This window comes from Lissotriton helveticus, chromosome 11 (genome assembly GCF_964261635.1).
Source record: "Lissotriton helveticus chromosome 11, aLisHel1.1, whole genome shotgun sequence".
Classification (NCBI taxonomy): domain Eukaryota; kingdom Metazoa; phylum Chordata; class Amphibia; order Caudata; family Salamandridae; genus Lissotriton; species Lissotriton helveticus.
Window position 1 is genome coordinate 719,924,631 of NC_136072.1, and position 16,115 is coordinate 719,940,745.

General features: G+C 41.1%; 1 protein-coding gene across 2 annotated transcripts in view; it reads left to right on the forward strand.

Moving 5' to 3' along the window:
- LOC144791816 (zinc metalloproteinase-disintegrin-like VLAIP-B) overlaps window positions 1-15,007 on the forward strand; it is a 263,161-nt gene extending 248,154 nt beyond the window's left edge. For both annotated transcript variants that reach the window (XM_078666597.1, XM_078666598.1), the window contains 3 exons: window positions 8,612-8,671; window positions 10,133-10,222; window positions 13,752-15,007. In XM_078666597.1, coding sequence (XP_078522723.1) covers window positions 8,612-8,671; window positions 10,133-10,222; window positions 13,752-13,778 — 177 coding nt within the window. In that variant the 3' untranslated portion in view covers window positions 13,779-15,007. The remainder of the gene's footprint in view (window positions 1-8,611; window positions 8,672-10,132; window positions 10,223-13,751) is intronic.
- Window positions 15,008-16,115: the final 1,108 nt, after the last annotated feature.

The following is a 16,115-nucleotide window of genomic DNA, read 5'->3' on the forward strand; positions in this document are numbered from 1 at the left end:
GAGAATTCTGGGATGCATAGACATAGTTGTGAACACACACACTCTTACCAAGCTGAGCTCTCGGATTCTGACCATTACCTTGCAGACAAAAATGACCTAGGTGGGGTACAACCCAAATAGGGGGAGACCTTTTTGGTCTCTCCTTCTCTGTCAAGCTAATGCTATATCCAGTCTTGTTCCAACCAATATATGCTCGTACTTCATCCTTAGGGATAGCATTATACGCATCGATATCTCTGATCATATCTACTATTTCCTGTATCAAGGCAATATTACTCGCATTATCTTTGACGGAACGTAAAGGAGATGCTTCATTCGCATAAATAAACATTGCTTGGAGTGCCCACACTGACCCATTAGGCAAAAAACGCAAAACCAAATATGCCATTCCCATATCTGTCGTATGCGGCATAAGACCACATACCCAGCAATTTGTGGTATTTACTACTAGCTGATTCTGATGCCCCAACTGTATGAATGAATTGTTAACAAATTCTGATCTTCGTGTCTGCTCATGTTCAGGCAACGTGTGAAACTCATACGGAGAAACAGTAGGAAAAGAAAGAGTAGGTTGGGACGTAGGTACATGCGTCTGTTGTGTAATGTAGACAATCCAACCTACACAAGCCAATGTAATATTCAAAAGCATCAAGAAACACAATATTAAAAAACATTTGCTACGAACCAATGTACACATTTTCATTTTAGAATCAATTTTCTCAACACCTTTTCAGATCCAAAAGACTCCATCCTCTAACGTGCTGCTCATGGCTATTTCCTTCTTCACTTAAGTGTGCGTCAAGATCGTACTAACGACCAAGAACCACAGACCTTTCGTCAATTCGCGGCTCACCACTTAAGGCTGTACCGCGACCCTGCAGCTGAGTCCGGATGGTGACTCGAAAAAGAAAAGAAAAATAGTGTCTTGTCTGAAAAGGGTGTAACTCACAACAAAAATTCAGATTTTATTTGTTCATTTATTTGTCCTTTGTCGGTCTTAGGTTGTAGCGCTCTCTGCTAGGCACAGTTTGCTCTTGAAAGAGTGTTTCCGGATCCGTTGTGTCCAATCTTAAATGCGGTGGCTCAGCAGCTTGCAAAATTTCATCGTCCGCACCTTCTGACTGAGTCCATTCCAAATGTGCATCGCTAAAAGGTATGAATCTAGGAATTCTTTCACATTCAGAATCAGCTATACCTCCCCACACCCACTTGTCATACGGTAAGGGCAATGGAACCTTTTTACAATGGGTACCATGTACCCAATTCTTTTTACCTGCTACCCTAACTGCAGTCCGAGTCGACAACAATACTAAACGCGGTCCAGTCCACCTTGGCTCCAAGTTCTTAGTTCGTTGAAAGTTCTTAGTAAGCACATAATCACCAGGTGGAATTGTGTGGCTGTCGGTAAACTGTCATAGACCTATTGGTGGAGAACACGTAATTTAGCAGTCAAGTCATGTAAGTAATCCACCAACATAGGGTACTCGATATCACTGTATTTCTTAGGCCTTGGCATACCCCAAACATTGGCCAGACGACCAAAAACAATTTCATATGGGCTAAGTCCCACACGAGAATGTACTGTCATCCTTGTTGACAAAAGGGCCATTGGCAAGGCATCTGGCCATGTAAGACCAGAGCTCGCTTGTATTTTAGCTAACTTCAATTTCAGAGTGCCGTTATAGCACTCAACAAGTCCAGCGGACTGGAGGTGATTCGCAGCATGAAATTTCTGATTGATACCCAAACCCGCACACACTTTCTTCATGATCTGACCCACGAATTCACTCCCATTGTCACTCCATACCAATCTCGGAAAACCATACCTAAGGAAATACTCTTTGAGCAAAACCTTGGCTGTAGACAAGGAAGTATTATCCTTTAGGGGATAGGCCTCTATCCATCTGGAAAAGGCACAAACAACCACAAGGACACACTTTAAGTTATTGCATCTCTCCATGTGAATATAATCTAGCTGTATCACTTCAAACGAATACGTTGGAGGAGCAAAATGACCAGCTGGAGTTGGAGTTCCCTTTCCAGGATTATACATCAGACAAATCATACAATGCTTCACCAAATTATCAACACATTTATGAATTCCAGCATTCTGCCATACTGGAGCCAACAACTTGCATATCCCTTTCGAACTAATGTGAGCCATTCCATGAGCCATAGTGACCACTGGGATCACATACGCATCAGGCAACAACCATCACTTGTGCTCCGACAACTCAACCCAACAACCTGTCGAATCCAACATACCCGTAGTTTCTCTCCACACACTCACTTCTTTTTCCGTAGCTTCAGCCTGAATCAACTTCACGCTTTCTATTGTGTCTTCACACATTCCACCAGCCATAACCCAATTAGCAGGGCCCGCAACATACATTCGACTCATCATATCCTTCGCCGTTTCTTTCGCAACTTCATCCGCAAACGTATTACCTCGACCCACATCATCCACAACCTTTCTATGTGCACTACACTTCACTATTGCAATCTGCTTTGGCAAAGTAAGTGATTCAAGAAGTTCATTCACTAATTGCCCATGCTGAATTTTCGTACCATGGGAAGTAAGAAACCCTCTCTCTCCGAAGCTATGCGCCACACCAAACGCATACTGACTATCAGTGTAAACATTCACTCGCTTTCCTTCTGACAACACGCACGCTCTAGTCAATGCTATTAACTCTGCTGCTTGCGCTGAATTCTGTGCTATACGTGCTGTTTTAACAACTGTATCTAAAGTTGTGACCGCATATGCTGCAGTCTACTCTCCATTCGAAAGCTTAAAACACGAACCATCTACCCATAAAGTACCATCAGCATTCGAAAGAGGAGTATCTTTTAAATCAACTCTAGCCTTTGTTTCCTCCTCTGTCCGGAGAAAACAATCATGTTGTTCCTGAACATCCGTCTCTACAGAAATTGGCAAAAACGTAGCTGGATTCAACACATTGCACCTTTTGATGTGCACATGGCTAGCCAAAAGCGTCAGCTCATAACCTGACGAACGCGCACTAGTAAGATGTTGAGTCTTCGTCCTATTCAATAGGGTATCCACTGCATGTGGGACCATCACAATCAACGTATTATCCAATACCAAACCGGCATACTGTCGAATAGAAACAGCCGCTGTAGCTCTCAGATAACTCGGCAACGCCCTAGCTACCAGATATAATGTAGCTGAAAAATACGCACATGGGCGCTGCTTTTCTCCAAATTGTTGCGTCAACACTGACAATGCACAACCTTCTCTCTCGTGTACATACAGTGTAAAAGGTTTACTGTAGTCCGGGGTACCCAATACTGGAGCAGAACACAATGCATCACGTAATTCAGAAAAAAAATTCTGACATTCGTCAGACCAAGGAAGAGGATACGGAGTATCTTTAAGAGTCAATGCCAACAGAGGTTTTGCTATCACAGAAAAATTTGGGATCCACTGTCTACAATACGAGGTGTTACCTAAAAAGGCACGCACTTCTCTTTGTGTGCATGGCAGTCATTTGGGCAATCGCTTGAATTCGTTCTGGGGTCAATCGTCTTCCCTCCTTCGACAAGAGATGACCTAAGTAGGTTACTTCTTGGTGGCAATACTGTAACTTTGAAGGTGACCCTTTATGATGAAGGTCAGACAAATGTCGTAACAAGGAAAAAGTCGTTTCTTTACAAATCTCTTCGTCATCAGCAGCGACCAGCAGATCATCAACATACTGGATAAGAGTAGCACCAGAAGGCAACACAAAATTATCAAGCTGAGTTTTCAGCGCCTGACTATAAATGGAGGGACTTTCGCAATAACCTTGAGGAGCACGTTTAAACCGAAGCTACGACCTCCTAAAGAGAAGCCAAAAATATCTCTACTTTCCTCAGCGATCGGAATACTAAAGAAAGCATTCTTCAAATCGATAACTGAAAACCAAGCAGCTGAAGCAGGGATCAGAGTCAACAAAGCAGTGATATCCGGGACAATAGGAAACTGTGGCACAACAATCTTATTGACCTCTTGAAGATCGATCACAAACTGATACACAGGTGGCTGAGAAGCATCGGTACGATTAAGGACAGGCAGAACAGGACTGTTACACACATTACCTCTTGTTTCTTCAACTACATCCTTCTCAACCAAATCATAATAATCGCTAGCAGAGCTCTCTCGCCATCACTTGATATTTTATATTGAGGAATACGAGGTAGCCTAGCATTTGTCTTAAGGGTAACAACATAGGGTGGAATCTGCAAGAGACCAACATCATTGGGACCCGTAGTCCAAAGTGTATCAAGAAGAGAACACAATTCCTGTGGAAGGCAATCTTTAGACAAATACATTGGTGAAATCACTTTCTTACCCATCGTAAGATGTACTCCCGAATTAGAACAATGTAATGTCGTGTGCAATCTTTTCAGCAAGTCCAAACCCAACAGATTCTCACCACAACCAGTCGTTAGAATAAGGGGAGCTTCCAATTCACAAGGAACAATAGAAAGGGGCAAAGGACTAGAAACCGGATTACAAACTGGGGCGCCAGAAAATCCTACTGAAACATTGGTCAAGCCAGACAAAGGTGCGCCAGGAAGTTTAGAGTGCATAATGGAACTCTTTGTCGCACCAGTATCCAAAAGAAAAGGTTCTGCCACACCTAATGTAATCACTTCAACATAAGGTCCACTCTGGTCTACTGGAACTGACACTACTGCCTCTCTTTGCCCATGGCTGTCCTAACTATCATTATAACCAGCACTCTCACTCTTGATACAATAGTCATCAGTGTAGTATTGGGCAGACTGAACAGTCGGAACATTCTGTCTGTCAAAACAATTCGTAGAATTCTGAGGGGGGAAGGAACGCTCATTCCGGGGAAACACACTATGTCCCCTACCCCTAGGAGCTTGTTGGAAACCACCACGACCTCTCTGACCAGATACACCATTCGCAACGCTGTAACAAAATCGGACAACTAATCTTGAAGTGACCTTCTTCTCTGCAATAAGCACACTGATTAGGTCCTGGCGGCAATCGCGGAGTGAAAAACTCGTGCTTCTGTAGCAATCTCTGAAACTGTGGGGATTGCTGAAATTGAGGCTGATTCGGACGAGGCGGATAAGCTTGCTGCAAAAGAACTTTCGTCTTTAGGTCTCTAGTCTTCTTCTCTACTTTATCCTCCTCATCTTTATCCCTATTCTCATAATATTGTGCAGTAGCCAATATCTGGGCCGACGAAGAAACAGCCCATGAACACTCAGAGTCCTTTAACTTATTAGAAAGTTCGGGAAGCAAATTAAAGACAAATTTGTCCACAAACAACCTTTGACCACCTTCATTACTCATGTCCTGACAACTATGATCGATAAACGTTTCCTCAAACCTAGTGAAGAAATCAGACACACTCTCGTCTTTCTTTTGTTTGCATGCTGCTAACTTATCCCAATTCTCTCGTAAAGGAGGCATCATAGTTTTCATTAAATTAATAATCCTACCAGGTACTTCTGCAACCAAGGGCTCAGGTTTGGCACCTCCTACCTGCCGACCATCTGCAGCAGTAATATTAGCCCACGTATCTCCTAATTCTGGCGCATGATCCTCATGACGGATCTTCACCCACAAAGGTTGAGGAACTACATTACCCATCAACATATCTATGTCAGCTAAATTCATAACACACGCATCAACTGTCTGGGACAACTCTTTGTAATAACCAGCAGGATTCTTACGGGGGTCAGGCAAGGTCTGCTTAAGAGCCAAGACCTCAGCTCTCTTCCAAGGAAAATGTACCCACATGCGCTGAAAATGAGCTGGTGCAGCCCGAACCCCCAAATTAGCATTAGCAACAACTGCCTCTCTCCATACAGGGGGAACCTCTCTCATAGGATACTGCTTCACTTTCCTCCTAACACAAGAATCCGGTTCGTACAATGTCTGAGGCGGTAGCCTAGACCTAAAAAAAAGTATTGTCTCTACGGCGTCTGCAACATCAGACTCCACTATCGTCCCTTTAGCAAATTCGGACTGAACATCAAGCACTTCCTGCGGAATCGGACCCAACTCATTATTTTCCCATTCCTGACGGAGAAAAGTACACATTACATCAAAAACATACCTTTGCTTAGGCGGCTCCCACTGTAAGAAAACATCCATAACCGCTTGTAAATTATACCTAGGAGCATTTAAAACCCATCTACGAGCCAAAAGATCCAACACTGCCCGCTCTTCGGGACCAGGAAATTGACTACGACTCTGCTTACGTTCCCAAAAAGGGGTCATATTTAGTGACCCAAAGAGTGGAGACAAAAGACTAGCAACAGTCTCAGTCATTCGTTTTCAAGCAGAAGGAGAAGAAGTTGCCATAAGGACAGGAGAAAGAGTGTTTTGAGGTGACAGAGGCTTAGGGACAGAAGTAGCAGGAGTCGGAGATACAGGAATGTAAGGTACAAGAGCTTGAGGCAAAGCTGATAGCAAAGCTGGCGGCCCTATAGGGGGCTGCACAGTACGAGGGAGAACCATCTGTGAAGCAACGGGTGGCTGAACAACAGCAGGGGGCTGAACAACAAAGGGTGCAACAACCGGGGGTAATGGAGGTGCAGTAGCACCCTGCACATAAGGGGGTGGTAATCTCAGTAATTGAGACATCAAAGGATCTTTTTCAGGGTCTTCAGTCACTTTTAAAAGGGAAGGCGGCAAGGCCGGATAACATTTGTCGATGGCCATGCAACGTTGTCTATCTGAGACTTCACTCGTACGATCTTCTTCGTCTTCCTTAAACTGCCTAGCAGCTTGTAGTACTGACATATTCTTATCTTTCCTATCTCTCTTTGCTTGCTTAATTTCTTGCTGTTTGGCTTCCAAAGGCTGAAAGAATCAAACATCGCCGGCCGGGCTTTCTTCCTAAATAGCGCAACTTCCAGATTATCTAAAATATTTAATTTGAAACTACCATGTTGGAGCCATCGTAAAACACCATCTTTCTTTGTATAGCAAACCCATACTTCATTATAGGTGATAGGACCCACTCCATGTTGTGAATAGAGCTCGTAAGTCAGAGTTCCAACCGGAGGTATCGGACACAAATCCTCCAATCGGGAATCCCTATTGCAACCACAACTAAACCATTTCCTAAATTTTCTAAGACCAGGCATCTTATAGCTCACTAATCTAGCTTCAAACTTCAAGGGGTTATCAACTATCGATACACTCGTAAATATACGAGCCCCTCGGCTTCGACTATTGCAATAACCGAATCAAAACCAAGAAACAAAACAAAGTCATGGGAGTGACCAACTTGTACTTAACCAAAATATCTGTCACGCGACCAGAAGACCGTCTATCGTCTCGCTCTACAAATCATCAATCGAGGGTCCAAGACAGGGCGACAGTCAGGGCAGCAGTCCTTCGTAGCCGTCGGAAAGTGGGAAGCCTCGCAGCAAAAACTTTCGGTCCACGTCGACATGCAGGGGTCGATGAAGTGGCGGCCGTCCTCCAGATTTTCCTCACGGGCTCCTCACGATCCTCAGGCTTGGATCGGTACCGCTGAAGTCGCCCCACATTGGGCGCCAACTGAAGAACCGGGTTTTAGAACCCAGCGGCGCCAGGGGCACTCCCAAAGTCTTCAGATTCACCTGTCTTGGTATACAGAGACACGGAATACTTCTGGATGGCGTCAAAGATCAAATTTATTAGCTGCAGCTAGTAACAGTAATCCCAGCAACACAATACGGTGTACAACTCGGGAGACTGCTCAACTTTCATAGAGCAAGACATCACTTTTTATTCACATTTTACTCATTATAAATGCACACCCACTGCAACATACACTGACGAATGAAATTCATTTTCCCACGCATTATTACATCGTAAAATGCACGATTTACATTGTACCAACCCACAAGTTAATTATTAGGAATGTCCCAAATTCGATTTCTACAAGCCGGACAAACCCATAATTGAAAGCACTACCCATGTAATGAAAAGTCATAAGAAAAAGAAACAGTTCAGATGCTGAATAGGATAAGATATGTACATGGGCACTAAAGTTAACGATATCCTGAACATTGATTGGCAATCTCAGACAACGATCAGCCAGAGAAATTGGCTTCACAAAGGGTCAGTTTCAGGTGACGGGGTCATAGTCCGGCAGTTCACTCACAAGTCAGAAAAAGGTCCGGTTAATGCGTACATGAACAACGAAGCCCATGCAACTTTGTTCGTTCGGTTACCTCCACGGGCCTACGTGAGGGCAACACAAAATGGCGTCACGAACAACTCGAACAAAATGGAGTCTGGTTCGAGAATCACAGAACCTCAACCTTTCACCTGAGCCACTGTGATGTTTCAGAGACTGTTAAGCAGTGAGTTGCATCCATCAAGACATAAGATCATGAAGGCTTTGTCAGCAATTCAAAAACATATTTTAAAACATAACAAAATGGTATTACATAACAATGAGTGCATATGACGTTGTCAGAAAAGCATATTATGATCATGATGTAATCACTGTTCAATATGGGGTATTTTAATATATATTTGATAACATTATTCAAATCAAACCCTATGTCAAAATATTGTCATACCTTTGTCCTATTAAAATACACTTTGATTTCCCTTCTGTAGCCAGTAAAACCAAGTAATGCACCACCTCCTGTTCCTGTCTCCAAGCCAGCTAGCACTTTTGTAAGTAAATTCAAATGCTAATCAATGTTGAGCGATAAAATACCTGTATTGTAAATATCAGATAGAAAGCGGGAAGTTAACTGGTTGTGATAGGTACCTAGAAAATGAGTTTAGAAAATAGGCAGCAAATACAGTGTTTTATTAGTAATGTTTGCAATAGGTTCAATGTTTAGAGGTGCTTGGCACTTTTGTAGAGGTCATAATTCGTGTAGACAAAGTGTTTATCCTACTGTAGTCTGTTGACTACATCTAAAATAGATGGCCACTGAATGACACCATCAGCATGCAAACACAAATGCCTCTAGGAAGTCCTCAGAAAGACAATTGGCACCAGAAACAACAGTGTTTCAAAACCATATGTACCCTGGAAAGTCAATGTGGATGCAGGTATTTAAGCTAAGATGGCTGAAATGGTGTATAACGAAAATAAAGGTAAAAAGAGTTAGTTAGGCATGGCGTAAAATTCCACTCCACTGCGCTGAGTTTTGCCCGGAGTTTCGAAAAACTCCACATTGCTGCACAGAGCAGAGTTTTTCCTCACACACGGCTCACCAATTTTAAATTGACGAGTGAAGAAAATTGTATGCCAGACCGCCCCATTAAGACTTCTCAATGCGGGCAGTCGCGGCAGGTCGCTACCACTCGCATTGAGAAGCCTGCCGGTCGCATTGAGGAAGCTGCAGTTCGAGTAGAAAGTCTACTCTAGAAGTAGAAAAAAGCAGTGCCCTCTGGCGCTATGCAAGATGCCGTTAGCACAAATTTTACAGCATGGAAGAAACTCCTCGCACTAAAAATCAGTGCCACGTACTGGAATATGCTGCTTGCGGACCTCCATGTAGCGCAACAGAGTTTTTTTGGCACTTTGCGGTGCTCAGCTTAGCGTGACTCTGTGAACTCCACCCAAGCCTACAGTTAATGTCCACCGAAAGTATATGCTGATAAATTTTTTGAGGACGGAAGTCTGGGCTGCAAACCAAAACCAGCCTGGGTTCATATGTTGAAATCAGGCCCACAATGTAGGAGGCTACATCAACAATGGGGTCATAATGGCTTTTATTGTTTGGTCAAGGCTGTCCATCCACTTGTGAAAGCAGGGTTATAGCCTGCATCTCTCCTGGAAAATGCCAGAAGGGCAAAAGAGTCAGTCTGGCCTTGAAATGATTTTCTGGTTAATGACGTCTCAATAGGTCTCAATACCCAAAGAGACATCATCAAACAAATGAACGTTTTAGAATGCGGATTGTCGTGAGTACCAAGACAGAATTTGGTAAAGAGAACCGTTTAGTATTGTCTATGTTGGATAACCCCTTAAAATTCTCAAAACAAATGTTCCCATACCTCTGTCAATAAACGTCACACTATCAGTTAACATCAAATGCCTGAGTTTAACATAGAGGTGATAGAAATTAATTTGTCTCTGGAGTATTTTGTTCATATACAGCATATTTTATTTTATCTCAGGGACAGCAACTGAACGTTCCTCCACCTGTTCCAATGGCAAAGCCAGGCCAGCCAAAAGGTCCACCTGTTCTCCCACCAGCTCCTCCGCAGGTAAGGCCATAGCCAAACTTTGGAAGTCAAATTGACTTCTTTACAAAGGTTAATTTATTTTGCACCTTTTGTGAAAGTCCTGAACATTATTGTTAACTGGGGAGTGGATGCCGCACTTCTGCCAGTGATGCCCGCTTTAAACTGGGGGACCAGATTTATTCAACATCCTGTGGACAGATCACTCAATCCCCCCCATGGCTATAAAAATATGAATATGACCATATGTAACTGATGCTCATGTAAAACGTGCAGATACCTTTGTGCTGAATTTGTGCTCTATGAAACTGCAAAAAAAGCTGAAGTTATTTCCCTTCTCACAGGAGGATAGTTCTATTGATCTATTCTCTTTCCATACGTTTGAACATAGGATCTGAACACTCAAGTTCTGACTCTTTGAATACTGCTCCTAGTTCACTGAAAGCTTTGTGTGATAGCTTACAACATGCATGTCATGAATGAAGATTATAGAGTTAGAATTTCCTCAATTCTAATTCTTCAGTTCTTATCATAAAATAGCTGTGCTCCCTATCTTAGACCCAAGTTTTGATCATTCAAGATAAAAAAAAGATCAAGTGCTTTTATATGTAGGGATGAAACAATTGTAAAGATATGAAGAATATGACCATAGAAGTAACTCACTGTGCTATTCAGTCTCCATATACCACTATCTGTTGGTTAAAGGTGAGATAATACTTGCACTGGAATGATAACCCATCAAAATGTGAGCATTATGAGGTATTGTACCTGAAATTCGAAATAACCATACAGACCAAAAATTGCTAGACTTTTTTTTTCTACTAATTAACCACAGTTCAGGGCACATTTCTGCTCCGATAGACCACCTTCCCCAAACAAGCTGTAAATCTGAGGGCATGCCATGGCAGGTGATAAGGTGGAAGCAGGCAGCATTGAGGTCAACAGCATTTTGTGCTCCCACCCCTATAGTGTTGAAGGGGGTTGGGTGTGGGTGAGGCTGTGCCTCAGTCTGGAAACAACCTTTATTACAAAGCCAGAATCACACTGTGCCTTTACAATGCCGGCAATAGAATGAACGCGTCATTACCAGTAATTTGTTTAGCACTTAACTTGTTACAACGACTTGCTTTAGGGGTGCATTGGTGGAGTGGTGTTAGATTTCACGTCCAACACCGGTTGTGCAGACTTGACTTGGAATAGTAAATTATACTACTCCAAAGTCCTTAAATGCTTTCCTGCTACTCTCAACTAATCCATGTGGTTGGTATGGTAGTTAACTTCAAAAAATCTTATTAATATCTGTGCAGAAAAAAGTGTTTCGTGTATCCAATCGAATTACAGTGGCACAGCCTTATTAAAGAACAATTGGATGAAGTGTCAACTCCTCAGTTGTTAATGTTCATATTGTTAACCCTGTTTAAAATGTTTTTATATCTAGGCTGTGGGCTTAAGATCTATAATGTAGATTGATTAAAGTAAAAATTTATGTTTTTTAATGTATGATATATGTATATTTTAAAGTATATAGTTTTTTTTCATTTTAGCATTTGTTTTTATAAAAACAGTCTATTAAATAAGACAAGTAAAATAAAAAGCCCCTAATTAAGAGTGTTGAGTTAATGCAACCACAAATATCACCCCTCAGAGGTACGATTACTGACCAGTAGGGATTTGAGTGTAAAAATAACAGCAAGCAAAACATTGAGGCCAAAATGTTGACAACCAGAATGTTGTGACGATAATTATATAATGGTTAGTATGGATTTCCTATTCTTAACTCCACTCTAGCTAACTTGTAGGTGTATATTTTTGGAGTTTAGTATAGTGACCTTCTACTTGAGATATTATTCATTATACACAGACATACACTATATTCTAGTTTTCTTTACTTTGGACACAATATTTTAGCATTTTGCTATTTCTGTCATAATATTCTGGTAATATACCACAGTAACTTTGTGGATAGTAAAAGTTGGACCTCAAGGATCCACTACGAAATGTGGAATTCATGGGCGGAGTCTGAATTAGTGCTTCTGATGCCCTCTTGTAATTCCTCGTTACCCCATTATTGCCTGGAACTTTTAGCTGCTTTGAGCATTTAGAGGCCCTGGGCCAAGTGTCCAGGAAGTTAGGTTTACGATATTAATCTTTTTCCCAATGGATCCAATAACTTCAGTTACCAGGCCCCTTTGGAGATTATATGCTGGGACTCAAAGATCCCAAGTTGGTGATGAAATGTCATGGCCAGTGTTGAGACTAGCATTGGTCATCGAGATAAACAGTGCTTAAGCTATTGAACTGTAGCATTAGATATTGTAGAACTAGGACATATTTACCCAGGGTAGCACTGTTTGCCACTCTCCATGCACTGTTGAGACGGATACACCTTTTGCAATGTGCTCCATGCATGCAACTCAAACTATCACACCATTGTAAAGTGACATAGTGATTTTCAACTTAATTTGCATGGGCAGTACAGTGGAGTTATTCTGCATCCTATGATTTTAGTAATAGACTGCACAAGCATTCACAAAGGTAATAAAGGAATGATCAGGGAAGAATGGACTTTTATTGAGTTAGTGAAACATATAATGTTCAGGTCCATGTGGATCACGGACTTTGTGGTATGTCCCATTGTCCAATCTTACCAAACACACAAGAGAAAGCTCAAACTACCACATTTGTCTCCAACAGTGGAGTTAAATCCATTTAGATTTTTACTTTCAATTGTAATAAATGTAGCTGTTGATTACAGGTGGTCTGCTAAGACTCATGGGTGCTATGTTCTTTTTCAGTCATGCTGACTCATACCTTCATTTGAGCCATCGGTATAACCAAAAGTAGGGAAGAGAAAGCAGAACATGGATATGAGGAAGCCAGTCCCATTCCACTATTTTCCTAAGACGCACATGCCAGGCAGAGGTGTTTCTAAAAAGAACTGAGTGATATGGCTGGACTTGAGCGGCAGATACTAGAGCAAGTGGCCATAGATGATAAAGACATAGGTTCGTTTGTGTGGAATGTACAAAATATCAAAATAAAGGGAAATCAGGATAACCGTGCTGACAAAGGGTATTCGTATTATTAACTTAACTTCAAAAAACCTTGACCACTTTGCTTTTCTAATCTTCATTTAACAAATAGGATCTTTCCCACTCAATAACAAGAAAGTCTTTAATATTCCTTTTTGCCTTTTGCCAGTATAAAAGATCTACAGAAATATAGCACATAAGACAAGTCCATCAAGAAAACAAACAGCCCCCCCCCCCCCCCAAACTTGGAAATGGTAACTCTGGACCGCATTCTCCCTCTTTGTTCACTGAATAACTCAAATTGGGTGCCCAAGTCCTTTCACATTGAGGAAAGACGATGCACACTCTACGATATTTTCCTTTAACAGAAATGTACACTATGAAAGCAAAGCCTTTTGACAACTGTTGAACATTGCAGTAGGGAATCACGTGGAGGTGCATTGAGGGAGCAATTGAAACAATGCCAATGTCATGATTTGATTATGTATAAACAATGTCTGTATTTGTTTTTCTACATGTAGGCTTTGAAACCTAGACCGAAGATTTAAAGCTGCGGAGAATATGTGCAGAAGTAACGGAATAGATACTGGAAGAGCATAGAAGTGGTCTTTCCATGTGCAATGTCACAACTCAGATCTCCTTGTTTTAGAACATGCACTTTAATGATTTTAAAAGAATACATTTTCAAATTTTTTGTCAAATAAATTTATTGCAGGATATATATTTTTTATAAGTGCTCCAATTTTATAACTCAAAATGCCCGGCTGTACTTAGATATTTGTCCATGATCGAGCTACACTCTTGATGTACTGTATGTTTTCTACGGTCACCAATGCATATTTTACAGAGTTGCAAAATTAGAGATTGGAGTATTTTTATGGGTTTACATGCTACTATGTCTCTGATCAAACCAAACACCAAAAACAACTTATAAACATCAAATTGTATACATGTCCCTTTCATCACTGATTGACAGTTGTGTCAAAAACTAGTGTCTAAAAATAATGCCTAAAACCATTTAAATTGACATACGCTGCTCAAATGAAGGGTTGAAGACCAACAACAGCAGTGCTGAAGGATGTGCATGTCTCCACATGTTGTGATACTATACTATTCTTGGACGTCATGTTTGGAAATAATTGCAGTTTTAGTGAGCTCTCATTATTTCACGTTTGAGACAAAGTAATTTCTTATTTTATTTTCTCAATGTCTTAACCATGATCATTTCCTTATTGCATTAAGGAATATCGTCCCAGAATGTTTTCTATTTTGTATTTTATAAGTTGACCCTGTTTCCTTATCAGAAAGTATGCTCTTTCCATAATGGATATTTACTTGTCCTCTTTAGTCAACAGCAGTTATTTTAATCGAGTGTATAGCGGAAGTAGCTCACAAGTTCTGATGTATAAAAGGGAGCATACTCACATACACTATGGTCTACAGAACTTTAGCTAATGGTATGCTTAATTAAAAGTACTTGATGACTGTCCTATGAGATTAACATCAGTGTAAAGAAAATATATTTTTTGCCGGCATGTAAACCTATAGTTTTCCAGAATTATTTAATATATGTGAAAATATGTTTTCATGTAAAGAAACTATTTGTGAACAAGTTAAATTCAGGTTTAACAGAGTTTATAATCTATTGGCCCATACTCCAGGAGGTAAGATTTATTAGAACTTCCAATTCATTCAATAGGTTATAACTATAGTTGTAAATATCATAGATTTTATATGCATTTTTTGGAAAGGATTAAATAAAATGCTCATTTTAAAATGATGGCCTCATTCTACAATGCCTTTATAGACCGGGTAGGAAACCAGATTGTTAAACTGTGGGGGAGAAAGATTACAGTCTAGATGTGAGCTGTGACAGAAGCCAAAACTATGTGACTCTTATTGAGTAAACTGGCATCTTTGAAGAATAACCTCTCACTCTTGCCATCTTGATACAAGCAGAAAGGCTATCCTGAGAATAAAATACACGTAGAAAGCATGCAACACTAATCTATACTACAGTTGAGAAATAAATGACCTAACATTGTCAAACAAATGTAGATAATACCAAATGATTGTAATAATATATAAATGTTTGTTTAGTTGGTTCGTACAATGAGAGCTGGGCACCCTACCTGAGCATGCTACAGTAATAGTGTTCACTAGAAGTTGGAACTCCAGCCTGATCTGACGGTATGGAGGATGGGACCTCGCCACCTCCCAAATCCGTAATTTGTATCGGCTAAATGTTTACCATTGGACTTAAAAAACAATGTCTGGAAAACCTTTACGAGGGTGGAACTAGAAGAAGTAGCTGAGCAGATGTCCACAAGGCTTGTAATGTTAATTTGCACCCCTACAGTAACCTGGAAGATCACGATCAAAAGCTCCCAGTGTGCCAAAATGCTAAAATGTGGCTGAAAAGGCCACTTCTCTTTGGATGGGTTTTCTACTTTGTCCCACTCTTTCATAGATAAAAAATGTCTGTCTGGACTTTTACACAAACTTCAGTAACTTTTTGTGTGATCCAAAGACCTCCACACTTTAATCAAAAACTGTTCGATACCAGGCTGTTAGTTCATGTTATAGGATAGCTCCTCTCAACTCCAGATCAGGTCCACAGACAAAATGTACAATTGATGCAGGTTTCTATGATTCCTCTGCAGCAGCTACAACACCCCAGGGACTTTTTTAACATGCCTATGTGAAATGTCTCCCATCTATGGGTAGTGATGATTATCCAGTTCTAAATGTTATAATGATCAATTTCTAGGCAGTCAAAGCTTCCCTTGAATCCAAGACCTTCTGTGTTCCCCTCCTTAGAACAGGGTTGTCAGTCTTTCTTTCTTTCTGGACCTCGGCTGTCACGTCCTTGGGGTAATCTCCTT